This window comes from Odocoileus virginianus, chromosome 32, assembly GCF_023699985.2.
Source record: "Odocoileus virginianus isolate 20LAN1187 ecotype Illinois chromosome 32, Ovbor_1.2, whole genome shotgun sequence".
Classification (NCBI taxonomy): Eukaryota; Metazoa; Chordata; class Mammalia; order Artiodactyla; family Cervidae; genus Odocoileus; species Odocoileus virginianus.
In genome coordinates, this window is record NC_069705.1 from 39,849,387 (window position 1) to 39,876,747 (window position 27,361).

At 42.7% G+C, this 27,361-nt stretch overlaps 1 protein-coding gene across 1 annotated transcript in view; it reads left to right on the top strand.

Annotated features, from left to right (window-relative positions):
• Positions 1-27,361, top strand: part of CSMD1 (CUB and Sushi multiple domains 1) — a 1,985,846-nt gene that overhangs the window by 1,933,460 nt on the left and 25,025 nt on the right. The window contains exons 54-57 of the mRNA XM_070460176.1: positions 589-762; positions 10,153-10,341; positions 16,846-17,019; positions 17,751-17,933. Of these exons, the coding sequence (XP_070316277.1) occupies positions 589-762; positions 10,153-10,341; positions 16,846-17,019; positions 17,751-17,933 (720 nt within the window). The remainder of the gene's footprint in view (positions 1-588; positions 763-10,152; positions 10,342-16,845; positions 17,020-17,750; positions 17,934-27,361) is intronic.

Genomic DNA, 27,361 nt, shown 5'->3' on the forward strand with positions numbered 1-27,361 from the left:
TTCATGATTTGTGTTACTGTGTTTGTGGGCATCACAGGATGACAGTTGACTGCATAAATGGGGGATGTTGAAGAAAATAGAATTTGAGCATGCCCTCATTTTTGCTAATTTCATGATGTTTAGATTGATTATGGAATAATTTATACATACATAATTTAAATTTTCAGCTAAATTCCTTTAATATCTCAAAATGAGAATTCCACTTAATTAGCTGATGTTTTCTAAGGGAAAAATATTCAAAACTCATGATTAACCAAAAAAAATTTTGCATCTTGTTTTTCATTGTTTTATTTCAAAGTTACTTGATATTCCATCATGATGTAAATAAGAAATAATAATTGTGATTGTGAACAAAGGCAGATGCTAGTTATTTCCCACAATTATTTATAATAAAAACCTGTGGGTTCAACCCACGACTCTCCTGATATCCACTTCCAAATATAAATACAATCTGTGACATATCTGATCTGCTGTCAACCCTCTAATTCACATGTTTAACACATATGAATATGCATGATGAAGAATTCCAGGTGAGGGTGGTGACTAGTTCATCTTCTGACCACCATGTGGGCCTGTCTTCCTCCATAGCCATCACCTGTGGACACCCAGGGAACCCCGCCCATGGGTTGACCAACGGCAGCGAGTTCAACCTGAACGATGTGGTGAACTTCACCTGCAGCCCCGGCTACCTGCTGCAGGGTGCTTCTCGAGCCCAGTGTCGGAGCAATGGCCAGTGGAGCAGCCCCCTGCCCACCTGCCGAGGTAGGAGAGTCCCCAATCAGCAGGGACAATCACACACCAGGGGGCCTATCTGCCTGCTTGGAGGGCTTCTGCACACACTTTCCATGTGGTGGGATAAACATTTCTGAGGATGATGAGCAAATCTCTCCACGGTCTCTGGTCTTTAGCCAGATATTCAGTCACAGAACCCTGGGACTTCATGCTTCAAAGACTTCTTCCATTTATCCTTCTCCTCATTTAGGCACTCATTTATCTCTACCACATATATTCCACACCTTTGGTCCTTCTGCTTCTAGACTTAGGGATGCACTTAAGAAGTTCTAACTGCTTTTAGATCTCAAGTTTTAGATCTCAGGGCTTCCCTGATAGCTCAGTTGGTAAAGAATCCACCTGCAATGTGGGAGACCTGGGTTCGACCCCTGAATTGGAAAGATCCCTGGGGAAGAGAATGGCTACTCATTCAGTATTCTGGCCTGGAGAATTCCATGGACTATACAGTCCAAAGAGTTGATTGCAAAGAGTTGGACACAACTGAGAGACTTTCGCACTCACACTTAGATCTCAAGTTTTGGAAATTTGCTTCTTTAAAAATTGTCACACAGATTTGGATTAACACCTAAATTTCCAAGGAAATGCTGCTCTGTAGTTTTTTGAGTTTTTAAGAGTTTAGAAAACTTGGATACTGACAGGTTCATCTTGTAGCTTTTAATTCATGCTGTTTAAGGTTTTGCTCCAATTACTTTCCATTAAAACATCTCTCTTATTGAAGGTGAACATTCTTCCGTGTGAAGGTGAAGTGTTATTTCTGTTTGTTTTTGGTAGTAACGGTATTAAAGCCAGACACTTAGAAAGGTCCCATGCTCTGACAATCACCCACCTTCCCACTGGGTACCCAAGGGAGCTCTATTCAAAAGCAACAATAGCAGAGTGGGAATTCAAGCTGTGCTTCAAAAGGCAGTTACTTGAAATTTGGCTGCCTACCTGTTCAGACTGGCACACGTCTATATCAGAGTGCTTGGCTGCAGCTCAAAAACAGAGTAATGCCACCTCATTCCACTTCCCTCTAAAACTCCCTTTTCAACATGAGAAAGTCTTGCCATGAAGAGCAGACCCCAGGTTCCCTGTTCTCACTGTCCGCAGAAGGCAAGCTTCAGGTGTGTCCTGTTGGGGGAGGAGAAGTGAAGTGTTAGTCACTCAGTCGTGTCTGACTCTCTGCAACTCCACAGACTGTAGCCCACCAGGCTCCTCTGTCCATGGGATTCTCCAGGAAAGAATACTGGAGTGAATTGCCATTCCCTTCTCCAGAGGATCTTCCTGACCCAGGGATTGAACCTGGGTCTCCTGCATTGCAAGGAGATTCTTTATTGTTTGAGCTACAGGGAAGGAAAGGGTGGAGTATCTCACGGAGATGCCCCTGGTTTCTCGTCCCAAAGCCCGCGCTGGTCTCCTGACAATGCGGGGCATCTGGTCAGCCTGGACCTTGGCAGGTTCACCTTGTGGATTCCATGTTATCGTTAAATCATATTAGTCAGGGGCAGTGATTGGGACGAATGGAGTTGGGGGATGTCTGGCACGAGTGAGCTGGCACAGCTAGTTGGCGTCTACGTGTGTCTGGCCCCTCCCCTTCAGCAAGGCACCCCAGCAGCCCCTAGTGCTTGCTGAGCATGGTGTGTGCATGGCTGTGACAGCCACGGTGACTCACTCACCCCTCTCACAGGGAAACACGGGGCCCCCCTGTCTGCCCCAAGCCCTGGGCACTTGGACAACAGTGGAGAGACTGGGCTGTGGTATCCACCACTTGTCCCAGCAGCTTCAGAGACTGGCTAAAGATTCAGTTCAGTCACTTAGTCGTGTCTGACTCTTTGCAGCAGGTGGCCAAAGTATTGGAGCTTCAGCTTCAGCATCAGTCCTTCCAATGAATATTCAGGACTGATTTCCTTTAGGATTGACTGGTTTGATCTCCTTGCAGTCCAAGAGACTCTCAAGAATCTTCTCCAGCACCACAGTTCAAAAGCATCAGTTCTTTGGTGCTCAGCTTTCTTTGTGTCCACCTCTTACATCCATACATGACCACTGGAAAAACCATAGCTCTGACTAGACAGACCTAGGTGAAGGTTAAAAAGCTTTAATCAAACTGTTTTCTCTATCCACTATGACAGGGAAAGATAGCTCAACAGTAAGAATGATTAAAAATGAAGGCCTATAAATTTGGGTCCAGTTAATGTTCATGGGGGTTACGGCATAGGCCATAAGGCATAAGGCCATAAGGCATAAGGCCTTTGATGTCTTAGGCATGTAGGGACTTCTAGATCCATCCCTCCAGAACCCTTCTCCTCAACCTAACATTTACTAAGTACCTACTATGTTCTGAATGCCATGCCATATACTGTCAATACAGAGCTGGCTGAAATAATTCATACATTTATGCAGATAATAATTCAGAGATCAGGGCTGGTTAATTAGGGAGGAAGGTCCGCAGCTGCTGAGATTGCCCCCTGGACACAGGACGTTCTGGCTGAAGGAAAGATGGAGTAAGTTCAAATAGCGGGCTTTTAATTATCAAAATTTCTCTTCTGTACCTCACTCTCCTTTGTCATTGTTTAGTCACTAAGTCGCGTCTATACTCCTGTACAGACTCCATGGGCTGTGCCTGCCAGGCTCCTCTGTCCATGGGATTTCCCAGGCAAGAATATCGGAGTGTGCCATTTCCTTCTCCATCATTTCATCCAACCTATGCCAAAGCAATGGAGGAGAAATCAAATGCCTGTCATTTAACAATAGTTCTGGGTGTTTAGGGCTTCCCCTGTGACTTAACTGGTAAAGAATCCACCTGCAATGCAGGAGACCCTGGTTCGATTCCTGGATCAGGAAGATCCACTGGAGAAGGGATAGGCTACCCACTCCAGTATTCTTGGGCTTCCCTTGTGGCTCAGCTGGTAAAGAATCCACCTGCAATGTGGGAGACCTGGGTTCAGTTCCTGGGTTTGGAATATCCCCTGGAGGAGAGAAAGGCTGCCCACTCCACTATTCTGGCCTGGAGAATTCCGTGGACTGTATAGTCCATGGGGTCACAAAGAGTTGGACACGACTGAGCAACTTTCACTTTCACTTGGTGTTTTACCGTAGGTGCTGGTCCTTCAACAGTCTGTGGCTCAGTGTGAAGGAGGCCTGGGTGCACTTTAATGACTTCAGCATTAATTTTGACTTGTCTTTTCTTCCTGCCTTTTCTTGAAAAATTGGGAAAGACTTATTTAATAGATTTTATTTTTTTGGAGCAGTTTTAGGTTCATAGCAAGATTGAGCAGAAGATGCAGAGGTTCCCCAGTACCCCTTGCCCCCACAGTGCACTAATTATCAACTCCCTGCAAGATGACACCTTTATTAGCACTGATGGTCCTACGCGGCACACGTTGGCTGTGCTGGGTCTTCGCTGCGGCTCGGGTTTTTCTCTAGTTGTACCAAGCGATGGCGGCTCTCTAGTTGCACTGCTCAGGATTCTCATTGTGGTGGCTGTCTTATCACAGAGCATTGGCTCTAGGGCATGAGGGCAAGCTCGAAGGCTTAGTTGCCCCTCAGCATGTCATCTCAGACCAGGGATTAAACGTGCCCTCTGCTTTGCAAGGCAGATTCTTAACCACTGGACCACAAGGGAAACCCAGGCTTTCAGTTTTAACATAGGACCTATGGGTTTGGACAGGTGTATGATGCCATGTGGCTTCCCAGGTGGCAATGGTGGTAAAGAACCTGCCTGCCAATGCAGGAGACATTAGAGACTTGGGTTTGATCCCTGGGTTGGCAAGATCCCCTGGAGGAGAGTATGGAACCCACTCCAATATTCTTGCATAGAGAACTCCTGAACAGAGGAACCTGGTGGGCTACAGTCCATGGGGTCACAAAGGGTGGGACATGACTGAGGCAACTTAGCAGGCACACATGAGGACATGTAGCCGTCATTGCTATACCTGCCAAGTGTTTTCACAGCCCTAACATTTCCTTGTTCAGCCTCCTCAGCCTTCCTTCTTCCCCTCAGCACCTGGCAAGCCCTGATCTTTTTATCATATCCCTAGTTTTGCTTTTTCTAGAAAGTCAAGTTGCAACCACAATATGTAACCATTTCAGATCTGAATTTTCATTTAGTGTATGCATTTAAGTTTCCTCTGTGCCTTTTAATGGCTTGATAGTATGTTTTTAGGGATGAGTAAAATCCTCTGTCTGGAAGGATCACAGTCTATCTGGAGATTCACCTCCTGAGAGACATCTTGGTTGTTTCCAAGCTCTAGCAACTGTAGATAAACCTGCTGTAATCATTCCCATGTGGGATTCTGTGTGGACAGAAGTTTTTAACTCCCTTGGGTAAATATTAAGGAGCAGGATTTCAGGATTGTATGGTAAGAGCTATGTTTAATTTGGTAAGAAACCACCAAACTGTCTTCATAACTGGCTGCACAATCTGATCCCCAGCAGCAATGATGAGAGTTGCTGCTTTCCCCATCCAGATTGGCATATGCAGTTGTCCGTGTTCTGAACGCTGGCCATTCTGATGGGTGTGCAGTGGCATCTCTGGTTGTTTAATTTGCATCTCCCTGAGGACATATGACCTGTAGCATCTTTCCTTGTGCTCATTTGCCATCTGTAAGTCTCTCCTTCGGGGTCAGTTATGGTCTGTGGCTCATTTTTCAGTTGGGTTGTTTTCCATTGTTGAGTTTTAAGAGTTCTTTTTCAGTTTTCTTTTATTAGCTGTGTCATTTCTAATATAGTCTCTTATCCCGTGGCTTATCTTATTCTCTTGACCCTGCCTTTGGAAGAGCAGACCTTTAAAGTGAGTACTTAATTTTAAAAGCTGGCACCTCCAAAACGCTGATAAAGGGGGAGATGACCAACAAGTGTCATCATCCCAGCCTCAAGGCAAGTAGAAATCCCCTGGCAAGCCAGGTGCCTCCTGCTCACATTTTCTGTTATTCTCTGTTGCTTTGTGTTGCTTCATTTATGAACTACAGGGTACTGTCTAATTCACAGAATTTACATGTATATTATTCAATGAGGAAAAGCATGGATTCAAAGAGGGCAGATTCATAAGGATGGTAAAGTGTCAGGAAAAAAAAGTGACAAGAAATTTAAAAAGTTGAAGTTAACAGAAATAACTCCCCTATTAACACAATTTCCAGAGATTCTCCATGTGCCCTGCATTATGGTCTGATTCTTCTCTGTGTGATTCTTTGAATAATTCCCCAGACATTCTAAGGTGTTGAATCTTGTGTAAGCATGCTGTTGTGCTTCATTTCTTCCCCCCTCCAAATCTTGGATACAGTTCCCCCATGTCTAATATGGGGGATCAATGAGTTGTGGCATCCTGAGCATGCGTGCTCAGCTCCCGAGTCGCGTCTGACTCATTGCCACGCGTGGGGTGCCGTCTGCCAGGCTCCTGTGTCCATGGGATTTCCCAGACAAGAATACTGGAGCAGGTTGCCATTTCCTTCTCCACAGGATCTTTCTGACCCAGGGATCAAACCTGTGTCTCCCTCACTGGCAGCTGGGTTCTTTACCATCTGAGTCCCCTGAGAAACCAGCCCTATAATATCTGGTTAATGATGTGAAAGAGAAACTCTACCAGAACTTTGGAATGAAACTCCAGGTAAATCTGTGCTCAAGTGAGGCTGGTTTAGATGGAGATTTCCAGTCTCTCCACTTGAGTCACATGTTATCCTCAGACTCAGCCCTACCCAGAAGAACACTCAGGCCATGCCTGATGCATTTGTGATAAATCAGTTCACCGTCATCCAGGAACTGGGAAAGATTGAAGGCAGGAGGAGATGGGGATGACAGAGGATGAGATGGTTGGATGGCTCTGATTCAACGGACATGAGTTTGAGCAAACTCCGGGAAAGAGTGAAGGATAGAGGAGCCTGGCATGCTCTAGTCCATGGGGTCACAAAGAGTTGGACACGACTGAGTGACTCAACAACAATATACAGGAAACGACTCAACCCCCCCCCCCCCCCCCCCGGCGCTACCTTTACAAACAGGACCAGGAAAATAAATAAATAAATAAGCCACACTTTTTTGCTGATAGTAATATCTTTCTGGAGTAAATAAGTTGTATGGCTGCAGACTTGGTAACATGGAATGAAAATAGACATTGTCATGTCTACTCTAAGAGTCAGGTTTATGTCTGCTATTTCAAAGCCCTGTTTCTATAGAAGAGCATTCTCTGAGTCTTTATCTCTTAAATTCCAAAATACATGTCAAGTTCAAGGACAAGAAATGAGGTAGACCAAGTCTGACAGTCTTAGGATGACTCACAGTGTTTTCTTTCCCCATGTAAAAATGTTTGTGTTACAGGCAAACATTAGGAGGTTTTATTTTTTTCCATCTTATCTACAGTTTTGTTGGGTTGGTCATTTTAATGCAGAGAATATATGTCCTTTGCTGTTACATACATGAGGATAAAGAAAATTAAGAAACTATGGGATGAGTGAAGGCTTTGTTGTGATTAGAGAGGAATGAAAAAGGAAACAAGCAAAAAAACCAAAAACTCACTAAACTTACATAACTGAATCTGAAAGTGTTTACCTCAGATTGGGACTCTGACCAATATGGGTGGGACTGAAACCAAGCCAAAACCCTGCTTGGGACTTGAACCCATGTGGCTGGGACTCAAATCCAGCCAAAACCCACAATACCTGGTGTCGAGACCTACTGGAACTCAGGTTCTTGATGTCTCATCGTGGAAAGAATTCAGTGAGAGACAAAGTGATAGGTAAGAAGTGAATTTATTCAGATACAGAGAGACGCACGCTTCACAGAGCGTAGGCCCTGGCAGAGGGTGAATGTGGCCGTGAAATTTGGTGTGGGTAGTTTTTACAGGCTGGGTAATTTCATATGCTAATGAGTGGGAGGATTATTCGAAGGGGTGGAGATTTCCAGGATTTGGGCCACCGCCTACTCCTTGGTCTTTTAACAATCCCATGGAACTGTCATGGCACCTCTGGATGTGTCATTTCACTTGTTGATTGAGGATTAAGGTCTAGTCTTGTCTGTCACCTTGATCCCATTTGATTCTAATCGGTTTCTGTTGCATTCTTGTGCTAAGTCATCCTCTCAAAAGTTGTGCCCTGCTGCTTTCCCTCCTGTTACAAATCCAGAGTCTTGTAGTTAGTTAATCCTCAACTTCACTGGAGAACATCAGCTTTCTTCTACAAATGGGCAAGGAAGGTTTGGGTTTCTGTGAGTGCTAAGTAAACCAGCGCATGTGACTGGTTTGCTTAGCAAAGTGCCTGACACATAGTAGGTTCTCAGTCTCCCCACCCCCACCTGTCTCTGAAATTTAACTAGAATCAATTATAATCAATGAGAATGTTTCTTCTTTATCAAACCTGAATATCACATTACACCGAAAATCAATTTCTTTATTTTTATCAGTTATTGATACAAGATGAAAGGTTACCTTCATGTATTTGAAAAACAGTCATAAGAAATTGTTTTTTGGGTTTTTTACCCCTGTGACCAGTAATCTTATATTTAAATTTTGATTCATGCAGTTAGTAAACAAGCTGAAGACATTTATTCTGTGCAGAACACTGCAGAGTCATCTCCCCTTCAGTTGTCCTCTCAACTTTGCATAATTCCTTCTACTGGAAAATTTAAAAACAAATATTACTCAGAACTCTAATCAACTATGAATACTTTTTTAAAAAAGTGAGTGAACTAATCCTTACCCATTTTTTCCCACTGCCAAAGAATTTAATTTGGCTATAGTTTCCATTATGGAGCATCATTTTCTTGTATTTCCTGTTTGTGATCAGATTTTTAATGAGCCATAGAAGAAAATAAGAAATAAGCAAGAAACAGGAGTAAACATAGAAAAGGAAATGTAAACAGATTGTAAGATAAAAGAATTAAGAAGATAAGGAAGTGGTTCTTTCCTCCTTCCCCCTCCCTCCCTCCTCCCCTCCCCTCCTCCCGCCCTTTTCTCACAAAGCCCTCCGTCCACTGCAGGAGGCTCAGGAGGCCTCAGGTGGTCCAGAGCTCTGACCCTCACCTTTGTGACCTCAGACGTGTTGCTGATCCATTACATGAATGTCTTAACCCCCGATAAACACAAGCGTCCTCCAGGACTCCATGTGGGCTGTGTGTGTATATGATATAATCTTTCCCTTTCTCCCCAACTGAGGACTTCCTCTTCTGGGTCAGGTTTTAACACCTGAACATCAAGGCCAGGTCTCTGCTTAGCGTGTTGAGGGGTGTGATGCTGGGATGTGGGAGGACCCCCACAGTGAGTCTGTCACCGGTTTTACTCTGACGTGTTACCCTCTGCTAGACACTGTGTCTCCAACTAAGAATGTAGCAGTTGCCACAGGTCTGAAATGTGGGCGAGAGCGTGGCTCCCACAGCTGCCCTTCAGCCCTGGGCGGTCTGAGTGCAGACAGTCCCGGCCCCTTCTCTCCTCTGCACCTGTGGCGGCTGGTCCCCTCCCCGACACCAGCAGGCACTCAGGCTCGGAGAACACATCCCCTGTCCCTGCAGTTTCTACAGGGGAAGACCTCAAACCAGGGGCCACCTTATTTTACATTCTATTAAGTGTTGATGGAAGACGTCTCAGGTGGTGCTAGTGGTAACGAACCTGTCTGCCAGTGGAGGAGACGTAAGAGATGCGGGTTCAATCCCTGGGTTGGGAAGATCCCCTGGGGGAAAGGCATGGCAACCCAGTCCAGTATTCTTGCCTGGGAAATCCCTAGATGGAAGAGCCTGGCGGGCTACAGTCCATGGGGTCACAAAGAGTTAGACACGATTGAGACAACTTTACAGAAATCTCTGCAGGCGTATATTGAAGCATTAGTGCATGTTGATGGGGGTAGGGGGAGGAATTAATTTGTGTGTCCCAGGCTGTCCTAAACCCTCACACTCACATACAAAGACTTGAACTTCAGCCATTTCTACTGTAACATTTTCATAACGTAAAAATATAAGCAGGAAAACTAATTTTAGACTTTACATTGAAGAAGCTTATTATTAGGAAGCAGTTAAAAGGTATCAGCCTCATGTTAAAATTGCTGTAGAAGCCAATATGTTGCTCGATATTTTTTTGAAGCCTGGTGACCCAGAGCAGGAAGTGGAGCTCCTTAAGGCTGCAGGATTTCACACTGAGCCTTGGCTGTGAGGTTGTCATCCTACAAACTTCCCAAAACCACAGAGGAGGAGTTCACCTTTTCTGCAGTCTGTTTCATTTATAAATGTTGTTGTTTAGTCAGCCATGTCTGACTCTCTGTGACCCCTTGGACTGCAGCCCACCAGGCTCCTCTGTCCCCCTGGGATTCCCCAGGTGAGCACCCTGGAGTGGGTTGCCATCCCCCCCTCCAGGGTTGTAACTGTAGAGCTGTGTATAAACTATGTGTGATGTGCTCCCCTCCACAGTGGTGAACTGCTCCGACCCAGGCTTGGTGGAAAACGCTGTTCGTCACGAGCACCAGAGCCTCCCCGAGGGTTTTGAGTATGGAGTGACTGTTGTATATCAGTGCAAGAGGGGCTTCTACCTGCTGGGATCTTCTGCCCTCACCTGCACGGCGAACGGCCTGTGGGATCGCTCTCTGCCCAAGTGTCTGGGTGAGTGGGGTCGTCTGGCCTTGAAAGAACACTGCCAACACAACGTATGTAGTTTTTTTTTATACTATTCAAAAAGGTATTGATTTTTTATTCTCTCGACCTGACCCCATCACAAATCATATTAGTTTTTATGGTATCTTTAAGAGGGCAAAGAACCTGGTCAGCTCTGCCTGGACCCTACTGTCCCTGTGTCCACTCCTCAGCTCGTTTCCTGCTTCAGCCCGGCAGGTGGGCAGATCCACCGGTTCACCCAGGTGCCAGCAGCCTCCAGACTGTGCCTCTCGAAACAGACCTGCCTCCCTGGGGACCCAGGTTCAGAGATACTGCAAATGGCTGTAGTAGGGAGTCTCCATCTATGGACCCAGTATCTGTGGCCGGAAGCGTGGAGCACTCTGGGGGCCTCATTTGTCTCATCAGCTCTTCCGGGACAGTCCAGTGTGAGCCTGATAAAGAAGACGGCATCTTGGTCGGCACTTCCTCCTGACCCTTAGGTTTAACCAAGAGGAAGAGCGGGGTGCTGCTCCAGGCAGACAGAATTACAGGTCATGGCTCTAGCTTCCCAGAAAAGGTTATTAACAGTATGCAGATGAGCAGGGGCATTTTCTTTTTCACCCACTAGCTATAATATTACTTTCTTTCCCTTGAAATAGCATATTGTCCTTGAGTTCAAAGAGAATTGTCTTGTGTCTTTTAAAACAGAGTCTGAAAATGAAGGAAAAGGAGTCACTCTCCTTGGTCTTTTAAAAATCAGAAACAAAACCATTCTTAAAATCAAGTATCTTTTTAGTATTCATTTTTCATGCATACAGAAAACGGGAAATGACAACATTATAAATTGAAATAATGGTGATAATCCATTTTAGCCTTCATGATTACAGCATTTTCAGTACATTTTCAGAGTGGACTGGTGCTGGAGACTTTTTTCCTGCAAGTCAAGGTCCCTCAAAGCCCTTTGTATCTTCCTGGAAACCTGTGTCAAATTCTAAGTGTAATAATACAGTTAATTCTTATGGAGAAAGAGAATGATGACTTTCAAAAACAAATGTACAGGCTTATATGACCAATAAAAAAAATCTATAAATATGTTACAATTCTCATCAAATTTTATGTGTTCTGGTTTTCCGTGCCTTCACACATGGGAATTTTTCAGAGAAATTAATTTTATTTTCTCCCCAAAGATTTGCTGAGCCTCTTCCCCAGCATCCCCAAGACTTCCATTAGTGGTTGTGATGATACCCCTGTGCCCCAGACCTCCAGGAACCAGCTTTTCACTGATGTCATTTTCTGAATTGATGAGTTCCCACTGCTGTTATCATTAACCGCTGGAGTTATGGGAACTTGGGAACACATGCTCTCCAAGGAGTGCTTTTTTACCACAGACTCTGCAGCGACTGACCACCCTCTCTATTTGTGATGTTGTATGGTTTACTGATTTTTTTACCTTTTATTTCACTGGAACTGATCATCCACCAAGCATGTCACTGATTCAGCGCTAGTTAGCTTCTTTTTAGGACTCTAGATAAACTCCTGTTCTCTGATGAACGGTTGTCAGGATGAGAGGGTGTCAGGGGAGGACGAGTGTGACTCGGGGGGCACTGGGGCCTTTCTGAAGCCTGCCTCTCTGGTTGGTGTCGCTCTGCAGTTGCCGATGACCAAATGCAATCTCTCTTGGATGTTAAATCAGCTCCCTTTGGATCATTTCTGGCACCCTCAGTCCAGTTGATAGCTTCCAGTGAACGATGTTGAATTCGTGATCTCCGAAGGAGAAGATTCTGCTTCAGAACCAAGGACTAGGCTTGATCACTCAAGAGATTTTGTATAGCAGAGTTTTATTAAAGTATTAAAAGGGGACAGAGAGTGCCTCTGACATAGACATCAGCAGGGGGACAGAGAGTGCCCCACTTGCTAGTCTTAGGAAAGGGAGTTATATACATTTTTAAGTGGTTATTACAATAAATCAAAAGAATGTTTCAAGTTTGTAAAAATCTTACTAGACCCACTCCCACAATTTACATTTTAAGATAACAAGATTAGTCAGGAGGTTTTCAAGAAGGAGAAAGTGTCCTCAAGCAGGATACATTATTGTTATGTAATCCTTAGTGTAGAGTTTAAACTGCATTGTTTGTTGCCTAACCACCAGTTCCAGGCTTAAAGAAAAAACCATTTTATTTTCTATGACTAAGACTAAGGAATGTAGAGGGAAAAAAAAAAAAAAGATGTTTGTCCTTTCCTCTTCCTTGAGAATTCCAGGCCCCTCTCTCGGAGAGAAGGGCTTTCTTATCAACCTGCCTCCCATTCCTCCCTTTTCTTTTAGGAGAGTTATTTTGCCAACGGAAAGGGGCATTGTTTTCAATTCATGACTACTTCCTACTGTTTAGAGGTGCCATCCCTAAATTGTTGAGGCAGCATATTCTCCTAACCCTCATACTGGGGGTCTTAGATCCAGGGGCCCCAAGTGGTAGTTGAAGGAGGTTGTGGCACCTGTAGGATCCTGGACAGTCATTTGTAATTCAAGAACTCAGACAGTTAGAAACAAACCCCATTATACAGGTCTAGATATGAGGCAAAATAGTCATTAAACCAAGTTAAAACAGAATCAAAATTAAAAGTCACATTATGTCCATAGTTACATCCATCCATCTTAGGATTGTTGGATGTCATTGCAGACTTGAGGAAAGTCCTTTCCTTGACGAGGAGAAACCCACCTTGTTAAGCCTTCAATTGATGAGCAGGAGAGTGCTCCACAGACCCAGTAATTAGACCAGTTGTAAAATGCAGCGTAGGAATGAGCCCAGGACTAGAAGGCATTGTCTTGAGGGTCAAACAGCAGACTCAGGATTTTGGAGTCAGCAGAAGCAAGCCAGCATATATTCTCAGGCCCATCTAGGTTCCCGGCTCAACCAGTGGCTTATTTGACTCAAAGGCTGGGTCAGGAGTTAATCTCCTGGAAAAGTCTGCTGAAAAGCTAAAAGCTGAGACACATAGTTAATTCTAAGGCTTCCAGATCTATGACCATATCTGTGCACAAAAAACAGTCTGTCACAGAGACACTCCTTTCTTCTTAGGGGCAGCTCAAGCCCTCATTAAAGCTATGGGTAAAACTTTAAACCAACAGTCTTGTGTTTCCCGAGTTACCTTATTCACATGCCTCAATAATGTCACTAGCCTTTTAACTTTTTCTGGAAGTTGGGGTCTCCAGGAACACTGTAAGTGATATTCTATTCTTAGAGCTTTTGACACCCCTTGAGTTACAGCAGCTTTAAAGATGGAGCCATTCTTGCTCTGAGCTTTAGAGTTTAAGAACCCACTTACATCATGAGAAGTCAGTACAGCAAGACTTTGTCCATTAGTAAACTTATGAGCTTTAGTCATTAGCAAACAATAGTAGCAATTACCCTTAAGCAATGTGGCCACAGCCTTTTTTCAGTAACAAACTGAACTCTGATCCTGTGGGCAGGCTCAAATCAGGAGCCTGCAAGAGAGCAGTTTGTAGACCCTTAAAAGCCTTTTGATCCTCTGGGGACAAAACCAGCTTGTTTGGGCCTGCCGAGTTTCAGTTAAAAGTTTATATAAAAGTCCAGCAAGTTCCCCATAACCCAGAATCAAAATGCAGCAATAGCCTGTAATGCCCAAGAATCCTCTCAATTGTCTTAATGTCATAAATAGAGGATGATTTAATATAGGTTTAACTCTGGAAAGCAACCTTCAAATCAGTGACTGAAATATATTTGGCTCATTCAGGAACTTCAGACAATCAGGTATAAGGATCAGGCACTTATTATTTGTATATCTTAGTCTCTATTTATCATTTGATATTTTTACATCCAAAATAGCAGTGTTATATGGACTATTACAGAGAATTAATAGCCCCTGTTCCTTTAAATTTTCAATGATGGGTTTTAACCCTTCCTTAATACCTCAGACTTTAGTGGATACTGCTTTTGATATGGAAATAAGTGAGGGTCATTGAGCTTGATAACAACCAGAACAGCATTTTGTGCTCGACCCACAGTTTTTCTATCAGCCCACACTTTAGGATTTACATTTTGTTCAGTTAAAAAGAATGGGTTCCATATTTATGAAAACAGAGGCCTGGACGTTGTTCAGCATATCCCTCCCCAGAAGGGGTGAGAGAAACTCCCAACACAATTAAAAACTCAAGAAAATAGCACAAAGTCCCAGTTGCAACTTAAAGGATGACTGACATAATAGCGTTGGCTCGTCCTGACAGCCCCATTACAGTAGTGGGTCATGAGGAAAGCGGACCGGGGGCTTCCATGAGCACAGAGAAAGTGGCCCCAGGGTCCAAAAGAAAGTCAACTGATTGGCCCCCACAGTTACTAATACCCGGGGTTCCTCAGGTGTAATTAGGAAGGGGGCTTGTGTGGAGACCCCTTGACACCTTCAGTCCCAACTGTCTTGAAAGTCCGACCTCTGGGGCTAAACCTCAGAGGGCAGTCTCTTCTCCATTGTGGTCCTTTGCAGACCAGATACAGAGCTGGGGGTGGCTCAGATGCCTGAGGGCAATCCCGCTTGAGATGCCTCTCCTTCCTACAGTAATAACAAGTCCGTTCCTTTTCACCTGGGTCCCTCTGGGCATTTTTCCTCAAGCTGTTTCAAAGCAGGTCTAACAGCCATTGTTGGAGCTTCAGTCTTTGGCCTGGTTCTTTTTTCTTCCTATTTTCTTCCTCATATTTTCTACCATAATACACGGTCTGAGCCAGCTGCAAGTTGTTTTAAAGACTGATTTGATCCAGACACCTGTTTTTGTAGCTTACAGCAGATATCTAGAGCTGACTGAGTGAGAAATCTATCTTTTAAGATCATTTCTCCCTCTGTACTTCAGGATCAACATTAGTTTTCATTCCAATCCCAAAGAAAGGCAATGCCAAAGAGTGTTCAAACTACCACACAATTGCACTCATCTCACACACTAGTTAAGTAATGCTCAAAATTCTCCAAGCCAGTATTCAACAGTACATGAACTATGAACTTCTAGATGTTCAAGCTGGTTTTAGAAAAGGCAGAGGAACCAGAAATCAAACTGCCAACATCTGCTGGAGCATCGAAAAAGCAAGAGAGTTCCAGAAAAATATCTATTTCTGCCTTATTGACTATGTCAAAGCCTTTGACTGTGTGGATCGCAATAAACTGTGGAAAATTCTGAAAGAGATGGGACTACCAGACCACCTGACCTGCCTCTTGAGAAACCTGTATGCAGGTCAGGAGGCAACAGTTAGAACTGGACATGGAACAACAGCCTGGTTCCAAATAGGAAAAGGAGTACGTCAAGGCTGTATATTGTCACCCTGCTTATTTAACTTATATGCAGAGTACATCATAAGAAACTCTAGGCTGGATGAAGCACAAGCCAGAATCAACATTGCTGGGAGAAATATCAATAACCTCAAATATGCAGATGATACCACCCTTATGGCAGAAAGTGAAGAAGAACTGAAGGGCCTATTGATGAAAGTGAAAGAAGAGAGTGAAAAAGTTGGCTTAAAGTTCAAGATTCAGAAAACTAAGATCATGGCATCTGATCCCAACACTTCATGGCAAATAGTTGGGGAAACAATGGAAACAGTAGCGGACTTTATTTTTCCGGGCTCCAAAATCACTGCGGATGGTGATTGCAGCCATGAAATTAAAAGACACTTGCTCCTTGGAAGGAAAGTTATGACCAACCTAGACAGCATATTAAAAAGCAGAGACATTAATTTGCCAAGAAATATTCATCTAGTCAAAGCTATGGTTTTTCCAGTAGTCATGTATGGATGTGAGAGTTGGACTATAAAGAAAGCTGAGCACAGAAGAATTGGTGCTTTTGAACTGTGGCGTTGGAGAAGACTCTTGAGAGTCCCTTGGACTGCAAGGAGATCCAACCAGTCCATCCTAAAGGAGATCAGTCCTGGGTGTTCATTGGATAGACTGATGTTTAAACTGAAACTCCAATACTTTGGCCACCTGATGGGAAGAACTGACTCATTGGAAAAGACCCTGATGCTGGGAAAAATTGAGGGCAGGAGGATAAGTGGACAGCAGAGGATGAGATGGTTGGATGGCATCACCGGACTCAACGGACATGAGTTTGAGTAAACTCTGGGAGTTGTTGATGGACAGGGAGGCCTGGTGTGCTGTGATTCATGGGGTCACAGAGTCAGACACGCCTGAGCGACTGAACTGAACTGAAGGGAAGATGGAAAAATTTAGGTAGATGACTTTCTTTTTGAAAATCTCAATGTCAATTTCTACCTTCAGCACAGCTACATTAGTAAAAAAAACACAAACAAATAAAAACAAAGTTTCACTGACAGACCCTTCCTGGTCTTCAGTAATGTGTGAGGGAGGGTCATCTGGAAGTTGACACTTCTCATCCACAGGGTACCAGGGATGTGTTTCTGTTACTAGGTGGTGATTATATGAGTCTCTGTAGTACAGTGACTAACACAGAGCAACTTAACAGGAACAGTGTACTTACTGATTATTTTCTTTTTTTTCAAGTGATATCATGTGGACACCCCGGCGTCCCTGCCAACGCCATACTCACAGGAGACCTGTTCACGTATGGGGCCGTGGTCCACTACTCGTGCCGAGGGAGCCGCAGTCTCGTGGGCAACAGCAGCAGAACCTGCCAGGAGGACAGTCACTGGAGCGGAGCCCTGCCCCACTGCACAGGTGAGCTGGCGCGGGCAGGTCGTCCGTCATGCGAAACACGGACTGGGGCTCCCATCTCTAAAGTGGTTACTAACCCACTCCAGCCACACACGCCCCTAGATACACCACCGGCATCTTCGGCTTCTTCTTCTCTTTAAATGCCTGTCCCAGCACGGTTTTTCCTGCTGGAGCCCCAGGAGCCTCCCCACCCCTGATCAGGAAGCCTGCTCGCCTCGACTCAGCTTGCTCTCACTTTTCTTTCCTTCTGCTTCCTCTCAGTTCTTTCACATCTTTCCTACCCCCACCATCAACAATCACATCGGTCCTGTTTGGAAAAGAAATCATCTTAATTCTTCCAGGAATGTTTCATAATAAAACTCAGTGGATTACACCTCTTATTTGATTTTTTTATTCCCAACACACCTTCCCCCATCTCCTTGTGGGCATCCTCACCAGCATTTCCAGTGAGCAATTCCTGTACTCATGGCCCCAGTGTTTTATTTCTTCCAAAGAATATCAATTATTGTCACTACCATATTTTAATAAACTATTTTGATTTTAGTTACATGGAAATAATTTATTAGAGTCTTCTACTTTTGTGCTGTAATAAAGAAAATCTTTCTCACAGGATTTCTAGAATGTTATGACTGTGATCATGTTTGATATACATTTACATAAACTTTCATTCTCTTTAAACATAATAGCCCTGTTTTAAACAGCATCATCTATTGCCATGTGTTTGTGTTCTGCAGGAAATAACCCTGGATTTTGCGGTGATCCAGGGACCCCAGCCCATGGGTCTCGACTTGGAGAAGAGTTTAAGGCCAAGAGCCTCCTCCGCTTCTCCTGTGAAATGGGCTACCAGCTGCGGGGCTCGGCCGAGCGGACGTGTCTGCTCAACGGGTCCTGGTCAGGACAGCAGCCCGTGTGTGAGGGTGAGTGGGTCCCAGCCTCAGAGTTGGCGCTGCAGGTGGAAACCGGGTAGCTCTCTGAAATGACGAAAGATGTTCCACAAAATCCTTCAGCTTTACACTTTTTTATGTTTATACAGTTAACTAATCTATCCCCACCCCCAAGCGTATTAGAGAATCATCAGGAAGCATGATTGGGCAAATGGAGGCACTCTGACTGATCAAAAGAAGCTAGAACACCGCCCTTGCCCTCTGACAGTCCCGGTCTGGGGGAGGTGTCTGTCTGTCTGCTCCTGGTGACATCTCCGAGTGGCTCTGCAGTGTGTCCCGGTCTAGGGAGACGTCTGTCCTTGCCTGGTGACCGTCTCTGTGTGGATGTCAGTATGTTATGGCTGGTGGGGCTGAGAACGCAGGTGAAGTGGCTGTGAGCGGGGCAGGTCCTGACGGGGGCTCCCTGCTGCTGGAAGTCATTCCGCTCACACATTATTTCATCTATTGGTGGCCCTTGTCTTAGTTTCTTGCAAACTTAAACAGTGAAAAAAGTAAAGCAGTTGAGTGTCAGTCATGTTTTCCATAGAAATCTCAGTCTGTTGCTGGGGTACTACACTATGAGTTCTTTCCCAACAAAATATAAGTGAATTCACTTATTTGATTAGGAGAGCTTAACTAAATTTTACTTCATGATGTACTTATCCCAGACTATGCAAAGTGCTTATTAAATAGCATTTAGTTTAGGAAAATGTTATCACTGACTCACTGGACATGAGTTTGAACAAACTTCAGGAGTTAGTGAAGGACAGGGAAGCCTGGCATACTGCAGTCCATGGGGTCACAAGGATACGACTTAGCTACTTAATAACAGTTTAGCAAAAGTCAGAAATTCAAACGGTTCCTATAAAATCCTTTTAAACTTTTTGCTTAAAATCTATATATAAAAAGAAGTTACTAAAATGTTTCAATACTAAAAATATTTATCAAAAATGCAGTGGTCCACAAAATTGGCTACTTCCAAATTGTACTGTACAGAAATCATTGGAAGTCAAGTGAGTGATAGTTCAGTTACACTCAGGAACACCACAAATGATGTCTCAGAATAAATGACTAACCCCCTTCCTGCTTCCATGTACACATTTCACAACTCTTAAAGCTGTGCAGAATCTATTGCTTTCTGTTTTTTCTTACTTGCTGACACAGGTCCACATCTTCGGGGCACATATTTTCTGTAGAAAGTGGGATTATCAGCAACTTTTCCATTGCCACAAAGGTTATCCATGACCTATGTATTCAATCCCTTGACTAAGGTCTTGCCCCTTTTGATGGATTTACCTTCTCTGAATCTATTTTAAAAAACATTAGATCTTGATGGACATTTCAATAAATTTTAAAAAGAGGTTCATGAATTGAAAAATAAAAACATCTGAAAAATTCTTAAGCATCAAAGAACGTAACTTTCTAATACATTTTCACCTCTTTAAATCATGTTTTCTTTTGTTATGATCTAGTCTTTGAATCACAGACTCACTGATGTAGCTTTCCAAATGGATATATCTTACCAAGATGTGTAAATGTAACTACATCTTTGGGGTAACTCCTAATTCTCTTTCCCAGGAGCTTATGATAAAGTTGTCATTTATTGAGGTAATGGACATGTGATTAAAGTGATGATAATGAAAATAAAAATGCCAGTATGACTGCAGCTATACAAGATGGTGGCAGTTTGCACTTAGTATGGCCTCCCAGGTGGCTAAGTGGTTATGAATCCGCCTGCCAGTGCTGAAGACGCAGAAGACACGGGTTCAGTCCCTGGGTTGGGAAGATCCCCTGGAGGAGGAAATAGCAACCCGGTCTTGTATTCTTGCCTGGAGCATCCCATGGACACAGGAGCCTGGTGGGCTACAGTCCATGGGGTTACACAGTCGGACGTGACTGAGCACTCATGCACACATGTACTCTTACAATGGGAAGCAATTATCTTTTTCATCCATTTCACAGTGAAGGCACTCCATGTTGGTAACTTGAATTGATCACTCACATTGATGTAGCTTGTATGAACAGAGATTAAAACCTACAACTCTTTAACTCAGTTCAACAGCAGTCATCCTAATGCAGCATGCTGCTGCTGCTGCTAAGTCACTTCAGTCGTGTCCAACTCTGTGCAACCCCATAGGCAGCAGCCCATGAGGCTGCCCTGTCCCTGGGATCCTCCAGGCAAGAACACTGGAGTGTGTTGCCATTTCCTTCTCCAAGGCATGAAAGTGAAAAGTGAAAGTGAAGTCGCTCAGTCAGGTCTGACTCTCAGCAACCCCATGGACTACAGCCTACCAGGCTCTTCCGTCCATGGGATTTTCCAGGCAAGAGTACTGGAGTGGGGTGCCATTGCCTTCTCCAAATACAGCATGCTAAGTGAGCAATATTGACACCAGTGAACAATAATGTGCATTTGGAATGAGTATGGTGCTATTTTCTTACAAACTGAGTAAAAGACAATGATATTTTATGAAAATGAGGCACATTAAATACATATACTTTAAAAAAGATGTATTTATTTTATTTATTTATTTTCCATTTATTTTTATTAGTTGGAGGCTAATTACTTTACAATATTGTAGTGGTTTTTGCCATACAAGGACATGAATCAGCCATGGATTTACATGTATTCCCCATCCCGATCCCCACTCCTGCCTCCCTCCCCACCCCATCCCGAGCACCAGCACCAGTGCACCAGCCCTGAGCACTTGTCTCATGCATACAACCTGGGCTGGTGATCTGTTTCACCCTTGATAATACAATATACATGTTTCGATGCTGTTCTCTCAAAACATCCCACCCTTGCCTTCTCCCACAGAGGCCAAAAGTCTGTTCTGTACATCTGTGTCTCTTTTTCTGTTTTGCATATAGGGTTATCGTTACCACCTTTCTAAATTCCATATATATGCATTAGTATACTGTATTGCTCTTTATCTTTCTGGCTTACTTCACTCTGTATAATGGACCCCAGTTTCATCCATCTCATTAGAACTGATTCAAATGAATTCTTTTTAATGGCTGAGTAATATTCCATGGTGTATATGTACCACAACTTCCTTATCCATTTGCCTGCTGATGGGCATCTAGCTTGCTTCCATGTCCTGGCTATGATAAACAGTGCTGCGATGAACATTGGGGTACACGTGTCTCTTTCAGATCTGGTTTCCTCAGTGTGTGTGCCCAGAAGTGGGATTGCTGGGTCATATGGCAGTTCTATTTCCAGCTTTTTAAGAAATCTCCACACTGTTTTCCATAGTGGCTGTACTAGTTTGCATTCCCACCAACAGTGTAAGAGGGTTCCCTTTTCTCCACACCCTCTCCAGCATTTATTGCTTGTAGACTTTTGGATAGCAGCCATCCTGACTGGCATGTATTGGTACCTCATTGTGGTTTTGATTTGCATTTCTCTGATAGTGAGTGATGTTGAGCATCTTTTCATGTGTTTGTTAGCCTTCTGTATGTCTTCTTTGGAGAAATGTCTGTTTAGTTCTTTGGCCCATTTTTTGATTGGGTCATTTATTTTTCTGGAATTGAGCTGTAGGAGTTGCTTGTTTATTTTTGAGATTAATCCTTTGTTGCTTCGTTTGCTGTTATTTTCTCCCATTCTGAAGGCTGTCTTTTCACCTTGCTTATAGTTTCCTTTGTTGTACAAAAGCTTTTAAGTTTAATTAGTTCCCATTTGTTTATTTTTGCTTTTATTTCCAATATTCTGGGAGGTGGGTCATAGAGAATCCTGCTGTGATTTATGTCAGAGAGTATTTTGCCTATGTTCTCCTCTAGGAGTTTTATAGTTTCTGGTCTTACATTTAGATCTTTAATCCATTTTGAGTTTATTTTTGTGTATGGTGTTAGAAGGTGTTCTAGTTTCATTCTTTTACAATTGGTTGACCAGTTTTCCCAGCACCACTTGTTTGAAAAAATAAACAAAATTGACAAACCATTAGCAAGACTCATTAAGAAACAAAGGGAGAAGAACCAAATTAACAAAATTAGAAATGAAGATGGAGAGATCACAACAGACAACACTGAAATACAAAGGATTATAAGAGACTACTACCAGCAGCTCTATGCCAATAAAATGGACAACTTGGAAGAAATGGATAAATTCTTAGAAAAGTATAACTTTCCAAAACTGAACCAGGAAGAAATAGAAGATCTTAACAGGCCCATCACAAGCACAGAAATAGAAAGTGTAATCAGAAGTCTTCCAGCAAACAAAAGCCCAGGACCAGATGACTTCACAGCTGAATTCTACCAAAAATTTAGAGAAGAGCTAACACCTATCTTACTCAAACTCTTCCAGAAAATTGCAGAAGAAGGAAAACTTTCAAACTCATTCTACGAGGCCACCATCACCCTAATTCCAAAACCAGACAAAGATGCCACAAAAAAAGAAAACTACAGGCCAATATCACTGATGAACATAGATGCAAAAATCCTTAACAAAATTCTAGCAAACAGAATCCAACAACAATATTAAAAAAATCATACATCGTGACCAAGTGGGCTTTATCCCAGGAATGCAAGTATTCTTTAATATCTGCAAATCAATCAATATAATGTACCACATTAACAAATTGAAAGATAAAAACCATATGATTATCTCAATAGATGCAGAAAAAGCCTTTGACAAAATTCAACATCCATTTATGATTAAAACTCTCCAGAAAGCAGGACTAGAAGGAAAATACCTTAACATAATAAAAGCTACATATGACAAACCCACAGCAAGCATTACACTCAATGGTGAAAAATTGAAAGCATTTCCCTTAAAATCAGGAACAAGACAAGGGTGCCCACTCTCACCACTGCTATTCAACATAGTTTTGGAAGTTTTGGCCACAGCAATCAGAGCAGAAAAGGAAGTAAAAGGAATCCAGACAGGAAAAGAAGTAAAACTCTCACTGTTTGCAGATGACATGATCCTCTACATAGAAAACCCTAAAGACTCTACCAGAAAATTACTAGAGCTAATCAATGAATACAGTAAAGTTTCAGGATATAAAATTAACACACAGAAATCCCTTGCATTCCTATACACTAACAATGAGAAAACAGAAAGAGAAATTAAGGAAACAACAGCATTCACCATTGCAACAAAAAGAATAAAATACTTAGGAGTATATCTACCTAAAGAAACAAAAGACCTATACATAGAAAACTATAAAACACTGATGAAAGAAATCAAAGAGGACACAAACAGATGGAGAAACATACCATATTCATGGACTGGAAGAATCAATATTGTCAAAATGACTATATTACCCAAAGCAATCTATAGATTCAATGCAATCCCTATCAAGCTACCAACGGTATTCTTCACAGAACTAGGACAAATAATTTCACAATTTGTATAGAAATACAAAAAATCTTGAATAGCCAAAGCAATCTTGAGAAAGAAGAATGAAACTGGAGGAATCAACCTACCTGACTTCAGACTATACTACAAAGCCACAGTCATCAAGACAGTATGGTACTGGCACAAAGACAGAAATATAGATCAGTGGAACAGAACAGAAAGCCCAGAGATAAATCCACATACCTTTGGATACCTTATCTTCAACAAAGCTGGCAAGGATATACAATGGGGAAAAAAAGATGTATTTATAAAGAAATTTTAACTTGTAACTTTCCAAATATCTGATTTTCCCTCTAACAACCCTAAGTTTAGTCTCTTATTTTGCCCAAGTGTCAGTCTTTTCATGTCTCACAACATCAGGACCTTGTTTTAAAAACAGGTATGTTGACCCCGTTTTCTGATCTCCACATTCATAGGCGTGATCATCAGTGAAAGCGTCCCTGTCAAGGGGGGGGAAAAAAGTTAAACATGAACTTGATAGTATCAAATTCAATATTAGAAGGGACTTTATAAACATTAGGGTGTCATTATTATGAGGGACATCCCTTTATGAACAATATATTTGTCTATATATTAAGTTGAATATATTTCAACAGTCACCTGCTTTATTTTAGGATTAGTGTCTTACAGGTCACTTTTGAAAATTGCTACATATTTTTGAGATGAATCCTTTGTCTGTTGCTTTGTTTGCTATTATTTTCTCCCAATCTGAGGGCTATCTTTTCACCTTGCTTATAGTTTCCTTTGTTGTGCAAAAGCTTTTAAGTTTCATTAGGTCCAATTTGTGTATTTTTGCTTTTATTTCCATTATTCTGGGAGGTGGGTCATAGAGGATCCTGCTGTGATTTATGTCAGAGAGTGTTTTGCCTATGTTCTCCTCTAGGAGTTTTATAGTTTCTGGTCTTACATTTAGATCTTTAATCCATTTTGAGTTTATTTTTATGTATGGTGTTAGTGTTCTAGTTTCATTCTTTTACAAGTGGTTGACCAGTTTTCCCAGCACCACTTGTTAAAGAGGTTGTCTTTTTTCCATTGTATATTCTTGCCTCCTTTGTCAAAGATAAGGTGTCCGTAGGTACGTGGATTTATCTCTGAGCTTTCTATTCTGTCCCATTGATCTATATTTCTGTCTTTGTGCCAGTACCATACTGTCTTGATGACTGTGGCTTTGTAGTATAGTCTGAAGTTAGGCAGGTTGATTCCTCCAGTTCCATTCTTCTTTCTCAAGATTACTTTGGCTATTCGAGGTTTTTTGTATTTCCATACAAATTGTGAAATTATTTGTTCTAGTTCTGTGAAAAATACCGTTGGTAGCTTGATAGGGATTGCACTGAATCTATAGATTGCTTTGGGTAGTATAGCCATTTTGACAATATTGATTCTTCCAATCCATGAACATGGTATATTTCTCCATCTGTTTGTGTCCTCTTTGATTTCTTTCATCAGTGTTTTATAGTTTTCTATGTATAGGTCTGCCATATGACCCAGCAATCCCACTTCTGGGCACACACACCAAGGAAACCAGTATGAAAGTGACACATGCACCCCAGTGTTCATCGCAGCACTGTTTATCATAGCCAGGACATGGAAGCAACCTAGATGCCCATCAGCAGGCAAATGGATAAGGAAGTTGTGGTACATATACACCATGGAATATTACTCAGCCATTAAAAAGAATTCATTTGAATCAGTTCTAATGAGATGGATGAAACTGGAGTCCATTATACAGAGTGAAGTAAGCCAGAAAGATAAAGAGCAATACAGTATACTAATGCATATATATGGAATTTAGAAAGGTGGTAACGATAACCCTATATGCAAAACAGAAAAAGAGACACAGATGTACAGAACAGACTTTTGGCCTCTGTGGGAGAAGGCAAGGGTGGGATGTTTTGAGAGAACAGCATCGAAACATGTATATTGTATTATCAAGGGTGAAACAGATCACCAGCCCAGGTTGTATGCATGAGACAAGTGCTCAGGGCTGGTGCACTGGTGCTGGTGCTCAGGGATGGGGTGGGGTGGGAGGCAGGAGGGGGAATCAGGATGGGGAATACATGTAAATCCATGGCTGATTCATGTCATTATATGGCAAAAACCACTACAATATTGTAAAGTAATTAGCCTCTAACTAATAAAAATAAATGGAAAAAAATTTAAAAAAAGAAAAAAGAGAAATCACAATGGTGGTCACCTGGGGGAAGAAGGGGGAGTGTGGTTCAGAAGAGGAGTGTGAAGGGTTCTAGGATGCTGTCCCTGTGCTGTTTATTGGACCAAATGCTAGTTACCCAAGTGTATTCAACTGGTGACAATAAAAAAAAAATAGTTGCTACATAGTTTTTAATAGCAGATATGACTGGAATAAAACATAGTGACATGGGTGTCTTTTGTTACAAGTTGGATCAATATAATTCTTTGCTGTTTCAGTTCATACTCGTAAACAATAACTGTGCATAGGAAGCAATGAATCCATTTGTGCAATGGAGTAATGGTCTTGAGTAGTCCAACAGCTTGGATTTTTGCAATGAAATTTTAATTTACATCACAACCATCAAAGGACTCTGAGCTTTAGAGAGTGTTAGGCATCATCTGCCTCAAGATTGGTAAACATATCTCATCTCAAATGTCAACCAATAAACCACTGAACAGTCTGTGTTAGAAGGGATTGTAACCCAGACTTATCAGGGAAGAGGATTATAACTGGTTAGTTTATATCTGACGTAGATAAATGGTGTTAGTTGCTCAGTTGTGTTTAACTATTTGTGACCCTATGGGCCATAGCCCACCAGGCTCCTCTGTTCATGGAATTCTCCAGGCAAGAATACTAGAGTGGGTAGCCATTCTCTTCTCCAGAGGATCTTCCCAACCCAGGGATCAAACCTGCGTCTCCTACATAGCAGGCGGCTTCTTTACCATCTGAGCAACCAGGGAAGCATAGGTACAAATGTAAAAACACCAGCAAGTATACTCTTTATTTGTCAAACAAGATCTAGTCCAAATCAGATCTGAGAGTATGTGAATTTTTTAACATAAAATGATAGGGAATTCCATAAACTTCTATTATAGTGGATTTTATTTTGCAATGTGTTTTCTTCCATGTTTTTAAGAAGAGTGTGTATTTGTTTACAGGCTAAGTTTGAAAGTGGAACAACTAAATAGGCCAGAGTATTTCAAATATTTTGATCATTCTCAGAAAAGGGACTCATGATACATTGTTGGCATTAGAATTCACATTCTTTGTATGTCTATTGTGCATTATTATTGTGGGAGGATTAAGCAGGAAAAATAACCGTCTTTATGGTAAATAGGTTCAATGAAAAAAGGCAAAAAACCCATAAAGGATTGAGATCATCACATTGATACACACCCAGAACCTGCTGAGTTTCCCTGTTTGCTGAGGAAAGAACGTACCTGACAGATACTGAGAGGGCAGGCCTGCTACCCTGCCCATCCTAGCTGAAGTCTCCATGCCTGTACATGATGACACTGTGGTCATTTGGAGAGATTTAGGGTGCGGCCATTCCAAAGCCGGTCAGGGACTAGAGTTTTTGTGGGCTTCCCAAGTGGCACTAGCGTTAAAGAACTGCCTGCCAATGCAGGACACAAAAGAGACTCAGCTTTGATCCTTGGGTGGAGAAGATCCCCTGGAGCAGGGAATGGCAACGCAGTATTTTTGCCTGGAAAGTCCCTTGGACAGAGACAGCCTGGCAGGCTACATTCCATGGGCTCGCAAAGAGTCAGACACGACTGAGCACAAACACAGAGCTCTTATAGACAGGAGGAGGGCGCTCATGCAGAAACAGCACAGACAGCTCTGACGGTCATCTTCAGGTTGGTCGTCGGTCGGTGGTCTGACCAGCATCATCTGGCTCTTTGAGTGCAGTCAGGCTTCAGTTCCAGGACTGGTTTGCCCCCATTTCCTCGAGGCCGGTCCTGAGACTTGTGGCAGCCTGTGTCACGGCTGCAGTCCGCTCATCGTGGAGTTAACTTCTCCACCTGGCAGGGGTCTCTGTTTCTGCACAAGAGCTCACAGGACACGGCTCACAGTTTTATCTTCAGCCCTGGA